The sequence below is a fragment of the Eremomyces bilateralis genome, assembly GCF_010015585.1.
Source record: "Eremomyces bilateralis CBS 781.70 unplaced genomic scaffold P152scaffold_51, whole genome shotgun sequence".
In the NCBI taxonomy this organism is placed as follows: domain Eukaryota; kingdom Fungi; phylum Ascomycota; class Dothideomycetes; order Eremomycetales; family Eremomycetaceae; genus Eremomyces; species Eremomyces bilateralis.
In genome coordinates, this window is record NW_022985117.1 from 18,964 (window position 1) to 35,197 (window position 16,234).

At 49.6% G+C, this 16,234-nt stretch overlaps 4 protein-coding genes across 4 annotated transcripts; 3 read left to right on the plus strand and 1 right to left on the minus strand.

Moving 5' to 3' along the window:
• The first annotated feature begins 3,762 nt into the window (after positions 1-3,762).
• P152DRAFT_463046 (uncharacterized protein) lies at positions 3,763-4,169 on the plus strand. Its single transcript, XM_033680461.1, has one exon. It carries the CDS (start codon positions 3,847-3,849, stop codon positions 4,120-4,122), a length of 276 nt encoding a protein of 91 aa, XP_033529557.1. The 5' UTR covers positions 3,763-3,846; the 3' UTR covers positions 4,123-4,169.
• A 5,301-nt stretch (positions 4,170-9,470) lies between these two features.
• P152DRAFT_463049 (FAD/NAD(P)-binding domain-containing protein) lies at positions 9,471-11,082 on the plus strand. The gene has a single exon (XM_033680462.1). It carries the CDS (start codon positions 9,515-9,517, stop codon positions 11,033-11,035), a length of 1,521 nt encoding a protein of 506 aa, XP_033529558.1. The 5' UTR covers positions 9,471-9,514; the 3' UTR covers positions 11,036-11,082.
• Positions 11,064-12,916, minus strand: P152DRAFT_453300 (uncharacterized protein; the record flags this gene model as incomplete). The annotated part of the gene is made up of 2 exons (XM_033678354.1): positions 11,064-12,052; positions 12,475-12,916. The coding sequence occupies 2 exons, from the start codon at positions 12,914-12,916 to the stop codon at positions 11,064-11,066; spliced, it is 1,431 nt and encodes a 476-aa protein (XP_033529559.1).
• Positions 12,917-14,798: 1,882 nt separating this feature from the next.
• P152DRAFT_517946 (uncharacterized protein) lies at positions 14,799-16,076 on the plus strand (the record flags this gene model as incomplete). The annotated part of the gene is made up of 2 exons (XM_033683040.1): positions 14,799-15,673; positions 15,794-16,076. Exons 1-2 carry the CDS (start codon positions 15,108-15,110, stop codon positions 16,074-16,076), a joined length of 849 nt encoding a protein of 282 aa, XP_033529560.1. The 5' UTR covers positions 14,799-15,107.
• Positions 16,077-16,234: the final 158 nt, after the last annotated feature.

Sequence of the window (16,234 nt, forward strand, 5' to 3'; positions counted from 1 at the left end):
GCAGAGACGAGTGTTTCCGGATCCTCCTTTTGAATAGCAGCCATTATCTGCATCGGACGTACCCCAGCATGTGTCATCGATTCGACTATATCTTTTTATGCTGACGTACGTCTGCGATAGACATTATGCGTACTAGGGTTGAGTGATCGGGGGTGGTTATGATGGCTATGTTGAACCTCTAACTTCCACTGGTCGTTGTCGTCTAATACCTTTATCTTAAAGATAACAAGCTTAAAAGGACATCCTATTGCGCGCGTGCTTGTGCTTCGAACCCTTGCTCTTGACTAATAGTTTCCGGATCGATCGCAGGAGTAGTAGTATCGTGTCTTTACATCAGAGTAGTGAGGTCTACTCCGGTTGAGCAGGAAGCCATAGCCATGCTGCATTCCATGGTTCCGAAGAGAATCGTAGGCTTCTTCGTAGGACGCGTAAAGGCAATCTAGAGGAGGGGCAATATCCTCTATACTGGGATATCTAAGGAGAGTATCATCTCCGGTATATAGAGATCTTTGAAGAAGGAAAAGAGTGAAGGATTCGAAGTTTTGACATTCTCAGGGGAAGACCAAAAAATTTAGCTAGTCCTAATTAAGAATTTAATTTCTACCATTGCTAGCGTGGTGGGAAAATAGCATTTGGTGGGAAAATAACAAAACCTGGTGGGAAAATATCACCAGCCATTTATGTCACAGAATATCTGTGTTTTATTGACGTATCATTGGCGTATCGTTGGCGTATCACCACTGTCTCATCTCATATTCGATTCTATGCCTTCTGTTTCCTTTATCGGGGAAAGGATCATCATAAAAAACCACATAAATAGCTGCAGGAACAGCCTGTTTTCGTAGGATTGAGGCGAAGAGAGGATCAAGTTAAATCTATCTATTGCTCTTTTGGAATCTAACGGGGTTTTCCATCGTGTCGCTGCATTAATCACCGGATTGAGCGAAACCGCTATTTATCTCACAATTTACAGCTCAGCTCCGACAAGCGACCCAATGACATTCAAATACTAACTTAGGTATAGACCTGAGAAGTGATGATATGGCAAAATATAACCCCAACAAGTTGGTCACAAAATAGCTGCTGAAATGCGTTTACTCACTTGGAAGTAGGCTGATAAGTGCGTGGCTACGGCCCAGAGACAGTACGGCACATCATGCTTGGATAGAAGAACAACGCCGAATGTGGGCAGGCAAACATCCATGCGTTGACATCAAGTGCATTCTCTGTAGCTCATCAATGGCAGTACAAGCAGCAAAGAGTTGAAGCTTTGAAGACAGCTTGGATTCTGAAAGCAAAGGGCGGGAACACCTGTATTTATAGTTGTACGCTGCATAGGTAGTACGTGGGAGAGACTGTGCACGTGAGTAGGGTACGTGAGGGAAAGTCTGCACGAGAGTAGGGTGCGTGAGGGAAAGTCTGCACGAGAGGTAGGTGCGTAAGAGAAGGTATACACGGGAATGTGCCTGAGAGAAAGTATTCACGAGGGTATACGCAAGAGAAGGTATACACGAGAGTAGGGTACGTGAGGGTTAGTTAGCACGAGAGGTAGGTGCGTAAGAGAGAGTCTGCACGGGAGTTGGCGACGTGAGAGAAAGTTTGTACGGACTTTCTCGTGAAAGAAAGGTGTCGCTTTCTGGACTTTCAAGTAGGTCGCAAATCAACCGCCATCCATTAATTTGCTCTCCATGTCTTGTGTGATGGATCAGAGGTCCGCAGACCTGGATGCCTTGTGGCCTTGTGGCCCGTTTGCTCTGTAAACACCAGAACAGATAAACGCCTCGCACACCTTAGATAGATTCCTCCTTCATAGCAACAATTCAATGTTTGCCTCACGATTGGAGATTCCCGACAGTGAGACTCTTACATCTTGGCTTGAGCTGTTCACGCCAAGATATGGAGACGAGGGTTGGCTCATTAACCTTGCAAACGAATATTCTCGCTGGTAGCAAAATATGACGTCAGGTACTGCTTCGCGGTCAGAATGTTGACCCACTGGATGACATTATACCTTCTGACTGTCCACCCATTCTCTATCTCAAGGACAACCATATCCGCGCCCCTGGTTCGTCAGCTGAAGCTTACCTCATCCACGATTGTGGACGCTAGATCCTTAATCTAGCGCCAACCTTCTAAACGATAATGCGGTCCAAACGATAACTTAATATAGCTTCCTGTCGGAACTCCGCGGCTATTACTTAGTCACCGCACCTTGTAGATTACATAAGATTACATAAGCCCTGGGTATATATACCCGTCAAGGTAAACTATGTACTTCTGATGGAATACAAGCATCTCACTGCCTCTGAACAGGTATCCTATTGTTTCCGTGATTGATTGACACGCCAAAACGATCAACACTTCCAGTCTCCTTAAGCGGAGTTAAGCCCGTTTATCCTCCGCCATTATGCCGAAAGATAATACAGCTATTGAATCTAGAATCCAGAGAGCCCTCCAATCAATCCCCCATGGCCAAATTCCCAATTTCAAGGAGTTGGAGCGTGAATTCGACGTGCCCTACTAACAACTACTCGCTCGCTCAAAGGGCCGCAAGAGTCTATTCGAGCGGCCTAGTTGCACCCGGAAGCTCTCTACCACCCAAAATACCGCTCTAAAGACTATCTCCGACGCCTCGATGACCTTGGAATTGCACCACGGATTACACAAGTAGTTTCGTGCACAAATACCATCCTAAAGATCGACCACACGGCCAGCGGGCGGCTTGGCCCCCCACCAACGGTGGACACTCGCTGGGCATATGCGTGGTTCAAACGGGAGCCAGAGGTCTACGCACGGAAAGCAAGTGTGCTTGATCTTAATCGTAAAGCTGCTCATGATATCCAGGCTCTCGAGAGATGGTTTGAGCAGCTATACCATATCAAGATCCGATATGGAATCGCGACCGAGGACATGTGGAATTTCGACGAGACTGGCTTCCGCGTCGGTATAGGCAAAGACCAATGGATTATTACGTTCTACCCGAGCAAGAAGCAGTATATTCCGTCTCCAGAATGTCGAGATTCGCTTACCGCTGTTGAAGCCGTAAGTGGTGACGGTAAAGTTATACCGCCGCTCATGATTCTACCCGGATCTGCGTTTCTCGAGAAATACTTCCAAAACTTACCCGATGACTACGCGGTATGCCTTTCTGAAACAGGCTTTAATAACGACGAAATTAGCCTAATCTTCGCAAGGCATTTTATTAAGCATTCGTCTAAGCATCAACGCGGTAAATACCGACTCTTATTCTTCGATGGTTTCGATAGCCACTGCACGAAGGAGTTCCTCGAGATACTCGAAGCCCACCACGTTATACCGTTTCGTCTTCCTCCTCATACAAGCCACATCCTCCAGCCGCTTGACGTCGGCCCATTTCAGCCTTACAAACACTGACATGCAGAGGCCGTCGACGCAGCCACTCGTACTGGCTGCGCGCAATTTAATCGTGTGGAATTTCTGGCCGCACTCAAATCGATCCGCGCGAACACTTTCAAGACGCGAACAGTGATCAAGGGATGGAAAGAAACGGGCCTTATTCCCCACAATCCTGAGCGGATTTTACGCCAACTCCGTGAGGATAAGATGGCAATCGATGCCGCGTTTACAGCATACGATCATAGTGCTAGAATTCGAGATCAAACGCCACCTCCAGACACCGACATTCAGCGGCTTCTTTCCCCAACGAAAGACTATGCCACGCTACGCAACCATGTACAATGGTGCTTGGCCAACATTGGGAAACTAAATCTACCATCGCTTATTGTACAAAACTTCGACAACAGCCTCAACGGTGGCCTCCAATTCGCCCTCCAAGCCGAGCAATTGTCACACACGATACAGGCCAACATGGCGGAATCCCAAGCACGTGCGGCACGCCAGCGAGGCAACAAACGTGTCCTCCGGTCCGAAATGGGATACATTACATCACAGCAAGCCAGATCTATGATCAAGGTGCGTACGGAGCGCGAGAAACAGGCCGAATTGGACAAATGGTTTAGGGGCTGGAAGACACGCCAAATCAACCACCGGAAGGCGTTCAAGGACATACATGTAGAATTTTGGCGCTTAATCGGGGGCATGAGGCATGATCCTACGTGGCGATGTCGATTTGGAGATGAATAGTAGTGCTGGTGGTGGAAATTTGGTATCTACAAACTTCATATCGCGGAGTATGTATTAAGTTTGTAGAAGTATTGATACGTGATTGATTGATCTATCTAGGAGTATGGGAGGCCTCGGAGGAATAGGAGGTAACCACACATGATACTAGCCGTATTGGGATGTCACCTGACTCCCAACCTCTAGAGGATGGTTGATATCCAACACTCCCCCTCAAACGTCATCTATAGAACACAAGATCATTCTAGAGTTTCCATCATCCCAATCATTTCCATAAGTCTTTGGAGGGTAGTCCTTGGGAGAGCCTTGGTACATAGGTCAGCAATGTTAGTTGCGGAGCTCGTATGCTCGATGCTGAATTCTCCTTCTAGATATCGTTCGCGAACGAAATGGTAATGGATTGCGATGTGCTTTGAGCGATTGTTTATTCGGTGGTCTTGTACGAGGGATATTGCTGGCTTATTGTCGGTGATCAGCATCCAGGACATTGAAGACTTATACTCGAACGGTGAGGGGACTTCGGTAAGGGAAATCCATGCTTGTTTCGCCCATATCAGGTGGGCGGAGGCGTGCGAGCAGGCCATGTATTCCGCCTCACACGTGGATTTAGCAACGCAAGACTGGCGCTTAGAGGACCATGAGACGACTGAACCGTAGGCTTGGAGGATGTAGCCGCTGATGGACTTGAAGTTATCAGGGTCTGATCCCCACGAGGCGTCGGCATACATCTGGATCTGATGCTTGGTGGATGCGGACATCGTGATGCGGTAGCTAGCGGTGTGTTTGATGTACCGGAGCACTTGGTAGGCGAGTTTGAGGTGGAGTTCCGACGGGTTCGAGTTGAACGTCGCGAGCATGCTGATTGGGAAAGCGAGGTCCGGTCGCGTGCCTGTGACGAGATAGTTCAGGGCCCCGATAAGCTGCTGGTATTCTAGGCGCCGAGGTTCGTCAACTGTTTCCTCGGACCGACTAGGGAAGCAGTTTGGGTCTAGTGGGGTCTTGCGGCCGTTGCAGGATTCCATTCCGAAACGTTGGAGGATGCGGTGCGCATATCCTTCCTGGCTAAGTGTAATGCCTGTGCCTTTGGGGCAGACATCGATCTGGAGGCCCAGGAGGTATTTAACAGGACCAATGTCCTTGGTGCGGAAGCGTTCGGCCACGGTGGATTTGAAGGATTGGATAGCGTCGATTATGCCAATCAGGAGAAGGTCGTCAACGTAGACTGCGATAATAAGGCTGGCGCTGATGAATACGCACGGGTCGGAGGGCAATTGGTTAAACCCCAGGTCCATGAGGTAGGTACGGAGGGTGTCGAACCATTCGCGTCCTGCCTGCTTGAGCCCGTAGATTGCACGAAGGACCTTGAGGATTTTCCCAGAGGTACCGAATCCCGGGGGGCATCTCATAAAGATGACCTCAGCGAGGGCGCTATTAAGGTAGGCTGTGTCGAAGTCTAGTTGGTGGACAGCAATGCCAAGGTGGAGGTTGAGCGCTGCGAGGAGGAGGAGGATCCGTAATGAGTCATATCGAACGACAGGTGCGAAGGTGTCGAAGAAGTCTATACCATAGACTTGGGAGAAGCCCTGGGCTACAAGGCGTGCTTTATATCTAACGATACGTCCCTGGGCATCGCGTTTGAGGTCGAAGACCCACCGTGAGCCGACGATATTTCCGGTGGCTTCGGATATATCTACGACTTCCCACGATTCGTTGTCAGCATGGGACTTGAGTTCGCGCATAATAGCGGCTTCCCATTTAGGCTAATTTGGTAGCTGTCGGGCCTCCTGGATGGTCTTCGGGATCATGTCATCGGGGTGACGCGCGGTAAGTGCGGATGGTTCACTCAAGGAGGCTTCGTACGCATATGCTTCGATAGGGTCATCGGGTATAGTCACCGCGAGTCCTAGGGCACGTTTTGAGGGTTTGACCGTGCGGCCGAAGCGGGTAATGATGGGTCGTTCCGAGGAGTCCTCCGGGCGTGGTTGTGGAGGAGTGTTCGGCGGTGATATCCTGAAGTTTCCCGGTGTAGGTAGTCGTCCCGAGGGTGGTTCTTCAGGGTAAGGCTGTCGTGAAGGTGGCTCACGCGGTGCCTCAGGGTAAAGCTGTCGTGAAGGTGTGTTCTCACGCGGTGCTTCAGGGGTAGTTTGCCATTCCGGGATGTCCGTGTGTGGTGTTTTCTTCCTTAGAGACGGAATTAGTGGCTCCCCTTCAACCGTAGCATCCTGGTGCTCGTGGTTGGTGTCAATTTCGAAGTAGGAAGGTGGGGTGTGTTCCTGAAAGGGGGCGAACTTAACATCCTTCGACTCGACGATCTTGTTACGGTCGGGGATGTAAAGACGGTAGATCTTTGTGGAATGTCCATATCCAACTAGTATGCCTTGTTCAGCACGGTGGTTGAGTTTTGTTCCTGGTTTTCGGGCCTCGACAGGTATATGAACGTAGGCGCCGATCCCAAAGGGCTTGAGGTGTTTCACAGAGGGCTTGCTTTTAAAGAGGGCTTCGAAGGGGGTTATGATGGTCGAGCCGTATGGGGCGATGTTCTTGAGGAAGACTGCGGTATGGATCGCTTCGGCCCAGAGCTTGAGGTTCGCATCTGTGGTGATCATTGTACGTGCCGCAGTAACGACGGTGCGGTTGAAGCGTTCAGGTTTGCCGTTTGCTTCGTGTGCGTACGGGGGTAAGAGGTCGTGGACGATGCCCTCGCCTTGGAACCAGGTCTTGACCCTAGAGTCGATGTATTCGCCACCGTTGTCAGAACTGAACCGTTGGATGCGGGTACCGAATTGTCTGGCCACGTAGGCCGCGAAGTTCTTGATTTCGTGGAAGGCATCGGCCTTTCGCTTAATAAACCGTACCCATGAGAAGCCGGTGAAGTCATCGATGAAGGAGATGAAGTATTGCGCACCACCGAGGGATGGCTGCGACCACTTACCTGAAAGGTCTGAGTGGATGAGCTCGAATGCCTTCGTCGAGCGTGGTCCCGTGGCCTTTGGTTTGGTGTGGGTAGATTTGGACATCATGCATTGAGGGCAGTGGAAAGAGGAGTCCTTTGGAGGGATTAGGTCTGCATCCTTGTATAACCGCGAGGGTTCACCGACGTGGTAGTGTCCAATGGCGTGGTGGAATTCCGTAAAGGAGCTAAAGTTCGCTGATGCATGGTTCGCGATGTCTAGTTGAATCTCCATCAGGCCATTCGTATACCTCGACCATAGCACGGTCTGTTCAGAGGCATTCCTAAGGTAGAGGTCGTCGTTCTTCGCGTAGATGGTGCATCCTTTATGTCTTACGGAAGGCCAGCTGAAGAGTCTGGTAGACTTAAGCTCACTGGAGTAGAGGACGTTGGTCAGTTGACTGATCCTGGTTGACCCGTTAGGGAGGAGGCATCGGATCCGGATAATTCCCTGGCCTTGGACCGGGAGCTTAATACCACCAGCGATCGTGATAGTCCCCTTGCATGGGTGTAGTTCGGAGAAATCATCTCTGATTCCGGACATGTGGCGTGAGGCCCCAGAGTCGAATATCCATGGTACGAGAGACAAGGACTTCGGGGAAGACGGGTACATAGGAGGGGAAATAGCAGCGTGGGCATTAACGGTAGCATAGAAGGCATTAACCTCGGTTCCTGAGCCATCGTCACCATTATCTCTTGATGCGTTAGCTCGTGAGGCATTTCGCCTATATCCTGAGGAGGAATAGTCGTTCCTCTGGCGGTTGTTGGCAGACTGCCCGGCCTGGTAGGCCTTAAGCTTCTCGCAGCTGGTATAGAGGTGGCCGACGAAGGTATAACCATATTTCCGGCACCATGTGCATTCTGCGCCGTTGGGGAGGTTCGTGCGTGGTACCTGAGGCTTGTTGTACGCATCCCTTCCCGCGGTGTAGGCGTTCGAATCTGTCGTATCGATGGAGTGCTTTTCAGAGATATCTAGCATCTTTGGTTCGATGGTTGTAAAGGAGGTAATCCCCTGGGCACTAAGAATGTCGATAAGGCTATCTATTGTATCTAGTAAGGTGGTTAGGAAGAAGGATCCTTTTACCTCATCGGAGTCGAAGATAGGTTTCATTGATTTCGCAACTACGTGAGTCGATGTAGCACAACGTTTAGCCATGCGGACCCATAGGTGGTAGAAATTATCTAGATGGGCCCGGAGGTCGTCACCGTCTTGGTATCGGAGGGTAGTTAGGGCACGGAATAGGTGGATCGACGTATTGCCTGTGTCTCGGTCGAAGCGGCCAGCGAGGTACTTCCAGGCCTGTGGAGACGTATCGCAATTTGTGACAGACATCATAAGGTCCTGGTGAACGGCACTTAGGAGTATGACCATGGCTTTATTATCCTGAGTATCCCATCCCGCTGATTCAGGGGTAGGGGATGATGGCTTGGCAGTCTCTCCGGAGACCACTGACCAGAGCTCTGCGTAGCGGAAGGCGATTTTCCATGCAGACTTCCATTCTGGATAGTTATCCCCTCGAGGGGTAAGCTTTGGTAGTGACGAGGGATCCAGTTTGAATAAGAAGGGTGAAGACATCGTCTCTGAGGTTCAGGGGTCGTTGTGGTAGTAATCAAGATAGGTTGGTATCTTGATGAATCAGTACGCGGTAGGCTAAGATTGGGCTCATAACCTGTAGAAGTATTGATACGTGATTGATTGATCTATCTAGGAGTATGGGAGGCCTCGGAGGAATAGGAGGTAACCACACATGATACTAGCCGTATTGGGATGTCACCTGACTCCCAACCTCTAGAGGATGGTTGATATCCAACAAAGTTATCGTTTAGACCGCATTATCGTTTAGAAGGTTGGCGCTAGATTAAGGATCTAGCGTCCACAATCGTGGATGAGGTAAGCTTCAGCTGACGAACCAGGGGCGCGGATATATAACTGTACTTGGCAAGCTCTGGAGTCAGAACCGGCGACTTAGCAGGACGTGATTACTACCTCAAACCTTGAATACATTTCTCACACGACAGGAGCGACCCGAAGCCGATCCATTTTCGCGAAGCTATTTCTACCAGTAATTACAAATCTTTCATCGCCATGTCGATTTGTGCAGTGAGGGACCGAGCACCGGAGGGGAATCCTTTACTGTTACAATGGCTGACACATGCTGCTACAATGGCTGACATATGCTGACAGCGCTTTAATTCCTCACCCAGCCAATCTGTATCCAATAGTCTTGGTTGCGGCGTAAGAAAAATTGACGTTAGCCCTCGTCATCATAAATTAATCTCAAATAATGTCAGAGTATCACGTCTGCTCTTCTGCCCGATATCTCGTATAAAAAGGTGTATATATATTCGAGCCAGCAATAAATTGCCGATCTGTTTTCATAACGTCCTACTCCATTACAGTTTGCTCTTATCCAGCAATTACATACGCGTTTTATTCTCTCAAATATGGCTACCAGAGGTATCAACGTGCACCCCGAGGGGTACCATCCTACCTCGCTCGCCGAAACAACCTTTGACATCATCATTATTGGGGGCGGACCTGTCGCAAACTTTGCTGAAGGTCGTCTTGCTCAGGCCGGTCTAAGTGTTGCTGTTGTTCAGCACGAACTCTACGGCGGTGAGTGTCATTTCTTTGGATGTGTTCCATCTAAAGCGCTTCTCCGACCCGTGGAAGCCTTTGAAGCCGCGAAAGCGATCGACGGGGCTCGAGAAGCGATTGGCAATAGCAATATTAATGTCGATGCTGTATTCAAGCGACGAGACAAGATTGTTGACTCGTGGGATGATCGCAACTGGATCTCTATTTCGAACGGCACTAGTGGAGCAACACTTGTACGGGGCTTTGCACGGATTGCCGGTATCAAGAAGGTTAGCGTTCAACCACATGGCGAGACGCAGCGATATCTTCTTGATGCAAGATTCGCAGTGATCGTTGCAACAGGGTCTACACACGTTGTGCCTTCAGTCCCAGGCATTGAGACACTAGAAGAAGGAAAGGAACTGTGGATCAATCGCGATGCCGTCGCTGCAAATCACGTCCCCGAGCGTCTTATAATTCTCGGTGCTGGACCCGTGGGGTCCGAAATGGCTACCTTCTACTCAGCGGTCGGCTCCAAAGTCACTCTCGTTTCGCCGACTGCTGAAATTCTTCCCAAGGTTGAGCAAGAGGCGGCAAAGATTGTGCGTAAAAGCCTAGAGTCGCACGGCGTCCAAGTGAAGCTCTCCACTCGCGTCTCCAAGATTGAGAAGCAGAGGACAAATTCGTTCAAGGTTACTCTCTCAGATGGGAACTCGATTCCAGGGTCCGTCCTTTTGAATGCAACAGGACGAAAACCACGGACCTATGACTTCGGACTCGATACCATCGGGTTGACTGGAGAAGGGGAGCCGCTGCAGACGAATAAATCTCTGGCTGTTCCTATGCCTGGCGAAACTGAGCCCTGGCTCTATGCCGTCGGGGATGTCAACGGTCTTAGTCCAACGACTCATATGGGCGTCTATCAGGCCCGTATTGCCAGCAACGCTATTCTGTCCTCTCTGCGTGATAGGAATCTATCTGTCGAGATCAAGACTCCTATTGGAGTAACAGTTACAGAAGCAGTACGCCCTGGGAATACATTTCCACAAGTTATATTCACGGAGCCAAATATAGGCACTGTTGGTCACACCCTTGCTTCGGCTACAACTGCTGGCCTAAAGGTGAGAGTCGCAGACAGCGACTTCTCTATCCCTGGGGCATGGCTATATGGTGATAATCAGCCTGGTTGGGCTCGATGGGTCATTGAAGAGACGAGTAATAGGTTAGTCGGTGCGACATTCTGTTGCATTGAAGGGTCTGAGTTTATCAATGCGAGTCAGGTTGCTGTTGCCCAAGGCTTATCTTTGGCTGACATGGTTCATGTCGTTCCTCCGTTCCCTACACGGGGTGAGATCTGGTCGTACTTGCTGAATGCGGCTGGATTCTAGAATGAACATAGGATAATTTATAGCTCAATCATGAACCCTTTTCATAAGCATTGGCTCTCTGTGGGTTTAGGGTGCGATGTCCTCGTCCCTCAGACATTTTCCCGCCGGTTACCCAGTTTAAATATCTCCAACTAATCATGTTCGCTGGATAGGTGACATAAGATCCACTCGGTGGCTCTACTAGGCGTATATAATCATACGGCCTTGCAAGTAGGTCACAAATCAACTGCCATCCATTAATTTGCCCTCCATGTGATCGGTCAACATGTTTGTAAGTCCTTGGCTGGTATGCAGATGGTGGTGGCGACTGTTTTCGCTCGCTTGGTGGAACAGCACAGAGGATACTTTCGTAGTCATCATTCCATGTGTGCAGCTGCTTCATCGCTCTGTGGCGCTCATCTTGTCCGTGGATTGGCGACTCGAGTGCTAGGAGAGTGAAGGCCAATACCTGACTCACAGCAGTACAGTGACTGAAGGTTTCTGGATGTGCCCGAGTTTCCTGGTTCGGTTCAGCTAGGTGGTAGTAGAGGGCACCTGGGTCGCCCCAGTCAATCTTCAGGAAAACAAACGCTTCTCCAGTCGTAAGGTAACTGTACTCAAGGCCACCCTCAATCATGTAGTTAAAGGTTTGCACTAGAGCAGCTGCGGCTAACCGATCCGAGGTGTATTGAAATAGAGCCTCTACATCCCCTGTGGCTGGCTTCGTAGCCCTGTTCACCACGTCATTGTAGACGTCCATCTCTCGCAAACCAAGGCGAAGGTGTGGCAGGGTGAGCTTGTGAGGCGCTTTGTACTCAACGACAAAAGTCATTCTGCGCCGGTCCGGCTGATATCCGTCGTACTTGTACACACAGATTTGGTCCGCGCGTAATTGATGGAAGTTGGAATAAGTTCGGTCTTGTCGAGGCAACGGCGTTTGACTCATGATCCGCTCTCGAGGCTCTTCGGCAACATCACTTGCGATATTTGGATGATTTTCGAAAACGATGCCGTTCCCGATGCCAAACTCATCATGGCCTTAGACCGCAATCCTTCGATGATCGCTGTAACAGGAGTTTCCAGTATCATATGTTGGACGTGTTCAAGGTCCTTCTCGTTCCCCACCAACCTCCTTCCAATCCTCTCTCCAAGACCGTGCAGAAAATCGAGGCTTTCAAAGTCCCGATCATCTTCGGGGTATATGGAATAGAGCCTACCGAGAATACCTTTCTACTGGTCCAGAAAGTCCGACCAGGGAGACAGACGTGATGGCAGCCATTTATCCCGTGTGTGATGGATCAGAGGTCTATCGACCTGGATGCCTTGTGGCCTTGTGGCCCGTTTGCTCTGTAAACACCAGAACAGATAAACGCCTCGCACACCTTAGATAGATTCCTCCTTCATAGCAACAATTCAATGTTTGCCTCACGATTGGAGATTCCCGACAGTGAGACTCTTACACCGTGGGTCGGTGATCGAGCCTTTTGATGTTAGGCTCTTGTCTGGCTGCACGGCGAATTTCGTAGACAGAAAGTTGTGACAACCGCCAATGTACTCGGTCAGCGTAGTTGTCTGTCGCTGTTGCTCGGCTTCTGCAGCTCTTTGCTGTGCTTCTTCCGCGCGCTGTTGCTCTTCTTCGGCTCGTTGTCGCTCTTCTTCGGCTCGTTGCTGCTCTCGCTGTTGCTGGTGCTCTGCTGCTTCGGCTCTTCGCTGTGCTTCTTCAGCTCGGCGCCGCTCTACCGACAGTTGTCTCAGCAATTCTTCGATATGTTTCTCTTCCATTTGAGTGACCCAATAAATGGGGTAGAACGTGGCACATATGATGCTGCTGTGGAACGCGGGACGTGAGTCTTCAGACGTGGGAGCTGAAAGTGTTTGTTTGGTTGCCAAGCCCCGGCACATAGGCGGGTAACTCGTAGACTATGATTGGACGCCAACCTCTTGGCTGAACACAGAGCCATTTGATGAACGGAGTGCATTCCTATTGGTCACAGAGTGACGGCTGCATTTCTAACTATCCAAATACCGAAAGTGGAATTTAAACTCCCAACATTTCATGTTCGTGATACTATGAAAATCGACTATGCGGTAAGAAACTAGAACTACCGAAAAGTCGAGCCGCTAAACACACCCCGGATCCTGAGGATTCTCGAATTATCGCTGTGGCAAGTTACCTTACCATATATTCACGCTGCACCCCAGACCCCTCGTAATAGATACACAGCCCTTTGGCGACGTTCCCTATTTTCCGCTGGCAGGGAGGGAAATCTGTATCCACTAGAAGTGGTTAGTCTCCCACAGCCACAGGGCCGAACGCGGCCACCCTAATGTGCTGATCATGTGTGTAGGTGAAAGAATGAATTTGGTAGTCAGAAATCAACGTGGATTTGATAAACAATTACTAGCTAGAAATCAATCGTCAAGAAATTCGTCCAAAGGGTTGTTATGGGTTGAAACCCTTGGTTGGCTCAGGCTGAGAGCCTAAGCCTGATTAGGTTAAGGGTAAATCAGAGTCTAACCTCTCCGATGTAAACAAGAAAGCTTCCCTTCCTTGTTCTCTTCTTTAGCTTAATCTAGAATATCTTTGGCTACGTGTATGTTATATGCATCCAGCTACCGTGCCGTAATATAGATTAAGCTAACTCTACTGCCCCTAATAAGCGAAGATGCGCCCACGCCGGTATCATTAACTCCCGCAATCCTTACTCCTCGACCCGAAGTATCCCTCGACGAACTCGCAGAGGACCTCGCGAGTATCTATACTAATATAGCCTCTCCTAACGACGGATCCGACGCTATATAACAACTTGTCGCCGCCCTCACCGCTACAAATCAAGACCGTGGCAGCTCCTCAAAAGCTATACGATGGCCAGAATAGAACGGCAAGACAGCTAGCTACGGCCTCTTTAAATGGACTCTCGAGTCTAAGATTAAGATAGAGAAGGGACGACTCGGGACCAATAAAGCGATATACACGAACATCTTCACCGGCCTACTAGAAAGTAAATAACAACGAGTTATCTACTGGCTACGAGCCGGAGGTAACGACCGAGACTGGTCGCTAACCGACTTCCTGGCGTATATAGACAACAAATTCCTAGATAGAGAAGCGGAAAGGAAGTCACTCGATAAGCTGAACCGACTACGCTAAGGAGAGAGATAATAGTTTGAAGATTTCAGACAATAGTTCGAACAGCTCTCGGCTTAATTAGGCACACTTGCCCCTATAAAAGCTTCTAAAATCTCGACTATAAAAACTGCCCTTAGCCCAGCGTTATCCCGAGTACTAATTACGGCTAAGCTTTTAAACACGGATTACGAATGTAAGGGTCTCACTGTCGGGAATCTCCAATCGTGAGGCAAACATTGAATTGTTGCTATGAAGGAGGAATCTATCTAAGGTGTGCGAGGCGTTTATCTGTTCTGGTGTTTACAGAGCAAACGGGCCACAAGGCCACAAGGCATCCAGGTCTGCGGACCTCTGATCCATCACAACTCCTTTAGGATCGTAGACTCGTGGAAGACGAGTCCTACTAACGGAATTACTAAGCTATCGCTAATAAAGAGAGAGTCTTCCTACCCGAACTGAAGCTCTCCGTATAACTACTAGACTACGAGATCGACTACCGCGGTATAGTTACGAGGAGAGGAATCATATAGGTTCCTAACTGGGAACCCCTACGGACGACGCTGGTCCAGAAAACCCACGATTCTTACGTAACCGGCCATCCAGGAAGGGACAGCACCCTTGCGATCCTCTCGAGGAGTTTCTTCTGGCCCTAGCTGTGACAGTCTTGGGCTTCGCCCAGTCTGTGTGTTGTGGCCTTGCGGCCTAAAGCAGAAGGGATGGGTAGACCGTTTGCCCACAGATGTAAATAGCAGATCGCAGTAAGAGAGATCTTCTCCTTCTCTCTTTAGCAATTCAACAGCGTTACCAGCTTACCAAATCCTTCGTGGTTTGGGCCCATGACAATTTGAATTGCTCATTCCTTTTCTGAAAGACGCTCGCTCATGCTGCCAACTTCGGAAATCGGCCGAAACAAGCTAGAACCTAGAAATAGAAGAACCAGGATCAGAGATCAGTATCGGCATAATGGCTGATGCTATGGATCAAGACCAAGGACCGCCCCAGGGTCCACCGGGTCCACCGACAGGGAATACGAATACGTTCACGAATAAAGAGAAAACGGAAATGGCAGCCATGATGGCCACCATGGCAGAAAAGATACAACAGCTAGAGTTAGCTCTAGGAAAGGCTACAGAGGCCAAGACACCGCAAACAAAAAAAGTCCAAAGCGAAGCTACCGCTCCTAAGGAAGCCGCTAAGCCAGAGACCCCTACTGAGACCCTAGCTAGGGACAGGAATCAGAAACTCCCGAAACCAACGAGATTCGAGGGAGACAAGAAGAAGTACAAAGTTTGGAGAGCAAAGATGCAAAACAAGATTCAAGTGGATGGACATCTTGTCGCTCATGATCACGTAACCGCAATTGCCTATATCTGTGCCTTCCTCGATGGAGAACCCGCGCTGTTTGCTACGCAATGGAGGGACAGGAACACGGCTTCCCAGGATGTAGAGAAATTTGTGGCTTTCCTAGATTCGAGATATCGAGACGAACATGAGGCTGAACGTGCTTATTCTCAATTCGTTCGCCTAAAGTAAGTCAATAAGCCGTTTCCAGAGTTTATGAAAGAACACCAACGACTCTAGACCGAGGCTCAGATGGATTACTAAGATGCTCGAACTAAAATCAACGTTCTCCAAGAAAAGCTGAGCAGTGAGATGCGACAACTTATTCTCCCTGCAACCATCGCGGGTCTTGATTTCAGCAACTATGATAAGTTCGTCGATATACTCTATACGGCCCACTACGCCTCTGAAGCAGCTCACGCTTCAACCTCTCGATGGGTTCCTAGAAACCACGGAGGTACGTCACGATCGCAATACCGACCACCATCTTCAACGCCTACGGTCCCGACCCCACCGCAAGTCCAAGTCTTAGCGCCCGCACCATCCCCGGCTAATCCGGACGCAATGGATTGGACAACGCGTGTCACTTAAACGCAAGCTGCTCAGGCCTTGACGCAGAACCGACCGTCGCGCTCCTTACACCCGAATCCTGACAACCGTCCGAAAGGGCGCCCAATCAATTCCAAAGAATTCCAAGCACGACAAGCCGCAGGAGTCTGTTTCACCTGTGGAAACGCAGGGCATCGCTC

Bases quoted from the DNA above. Each gene is read 5' to 3' on its own strand.
- P152DRAFT_463046 (XM_033680461.1), top strand. From the start codon at position 3,847: ATGGCGGAATCCCAAGCACGTGCGGCACGCCAGCGAGGCAACAAACGT.
- P152DRAFT_463049 (XM_033680462.1), top strand. From the start codon at position 9,515: ATGGCTACCAGAGGTATCAACGTGCACCCCGAGGGGTACCATCCTACC.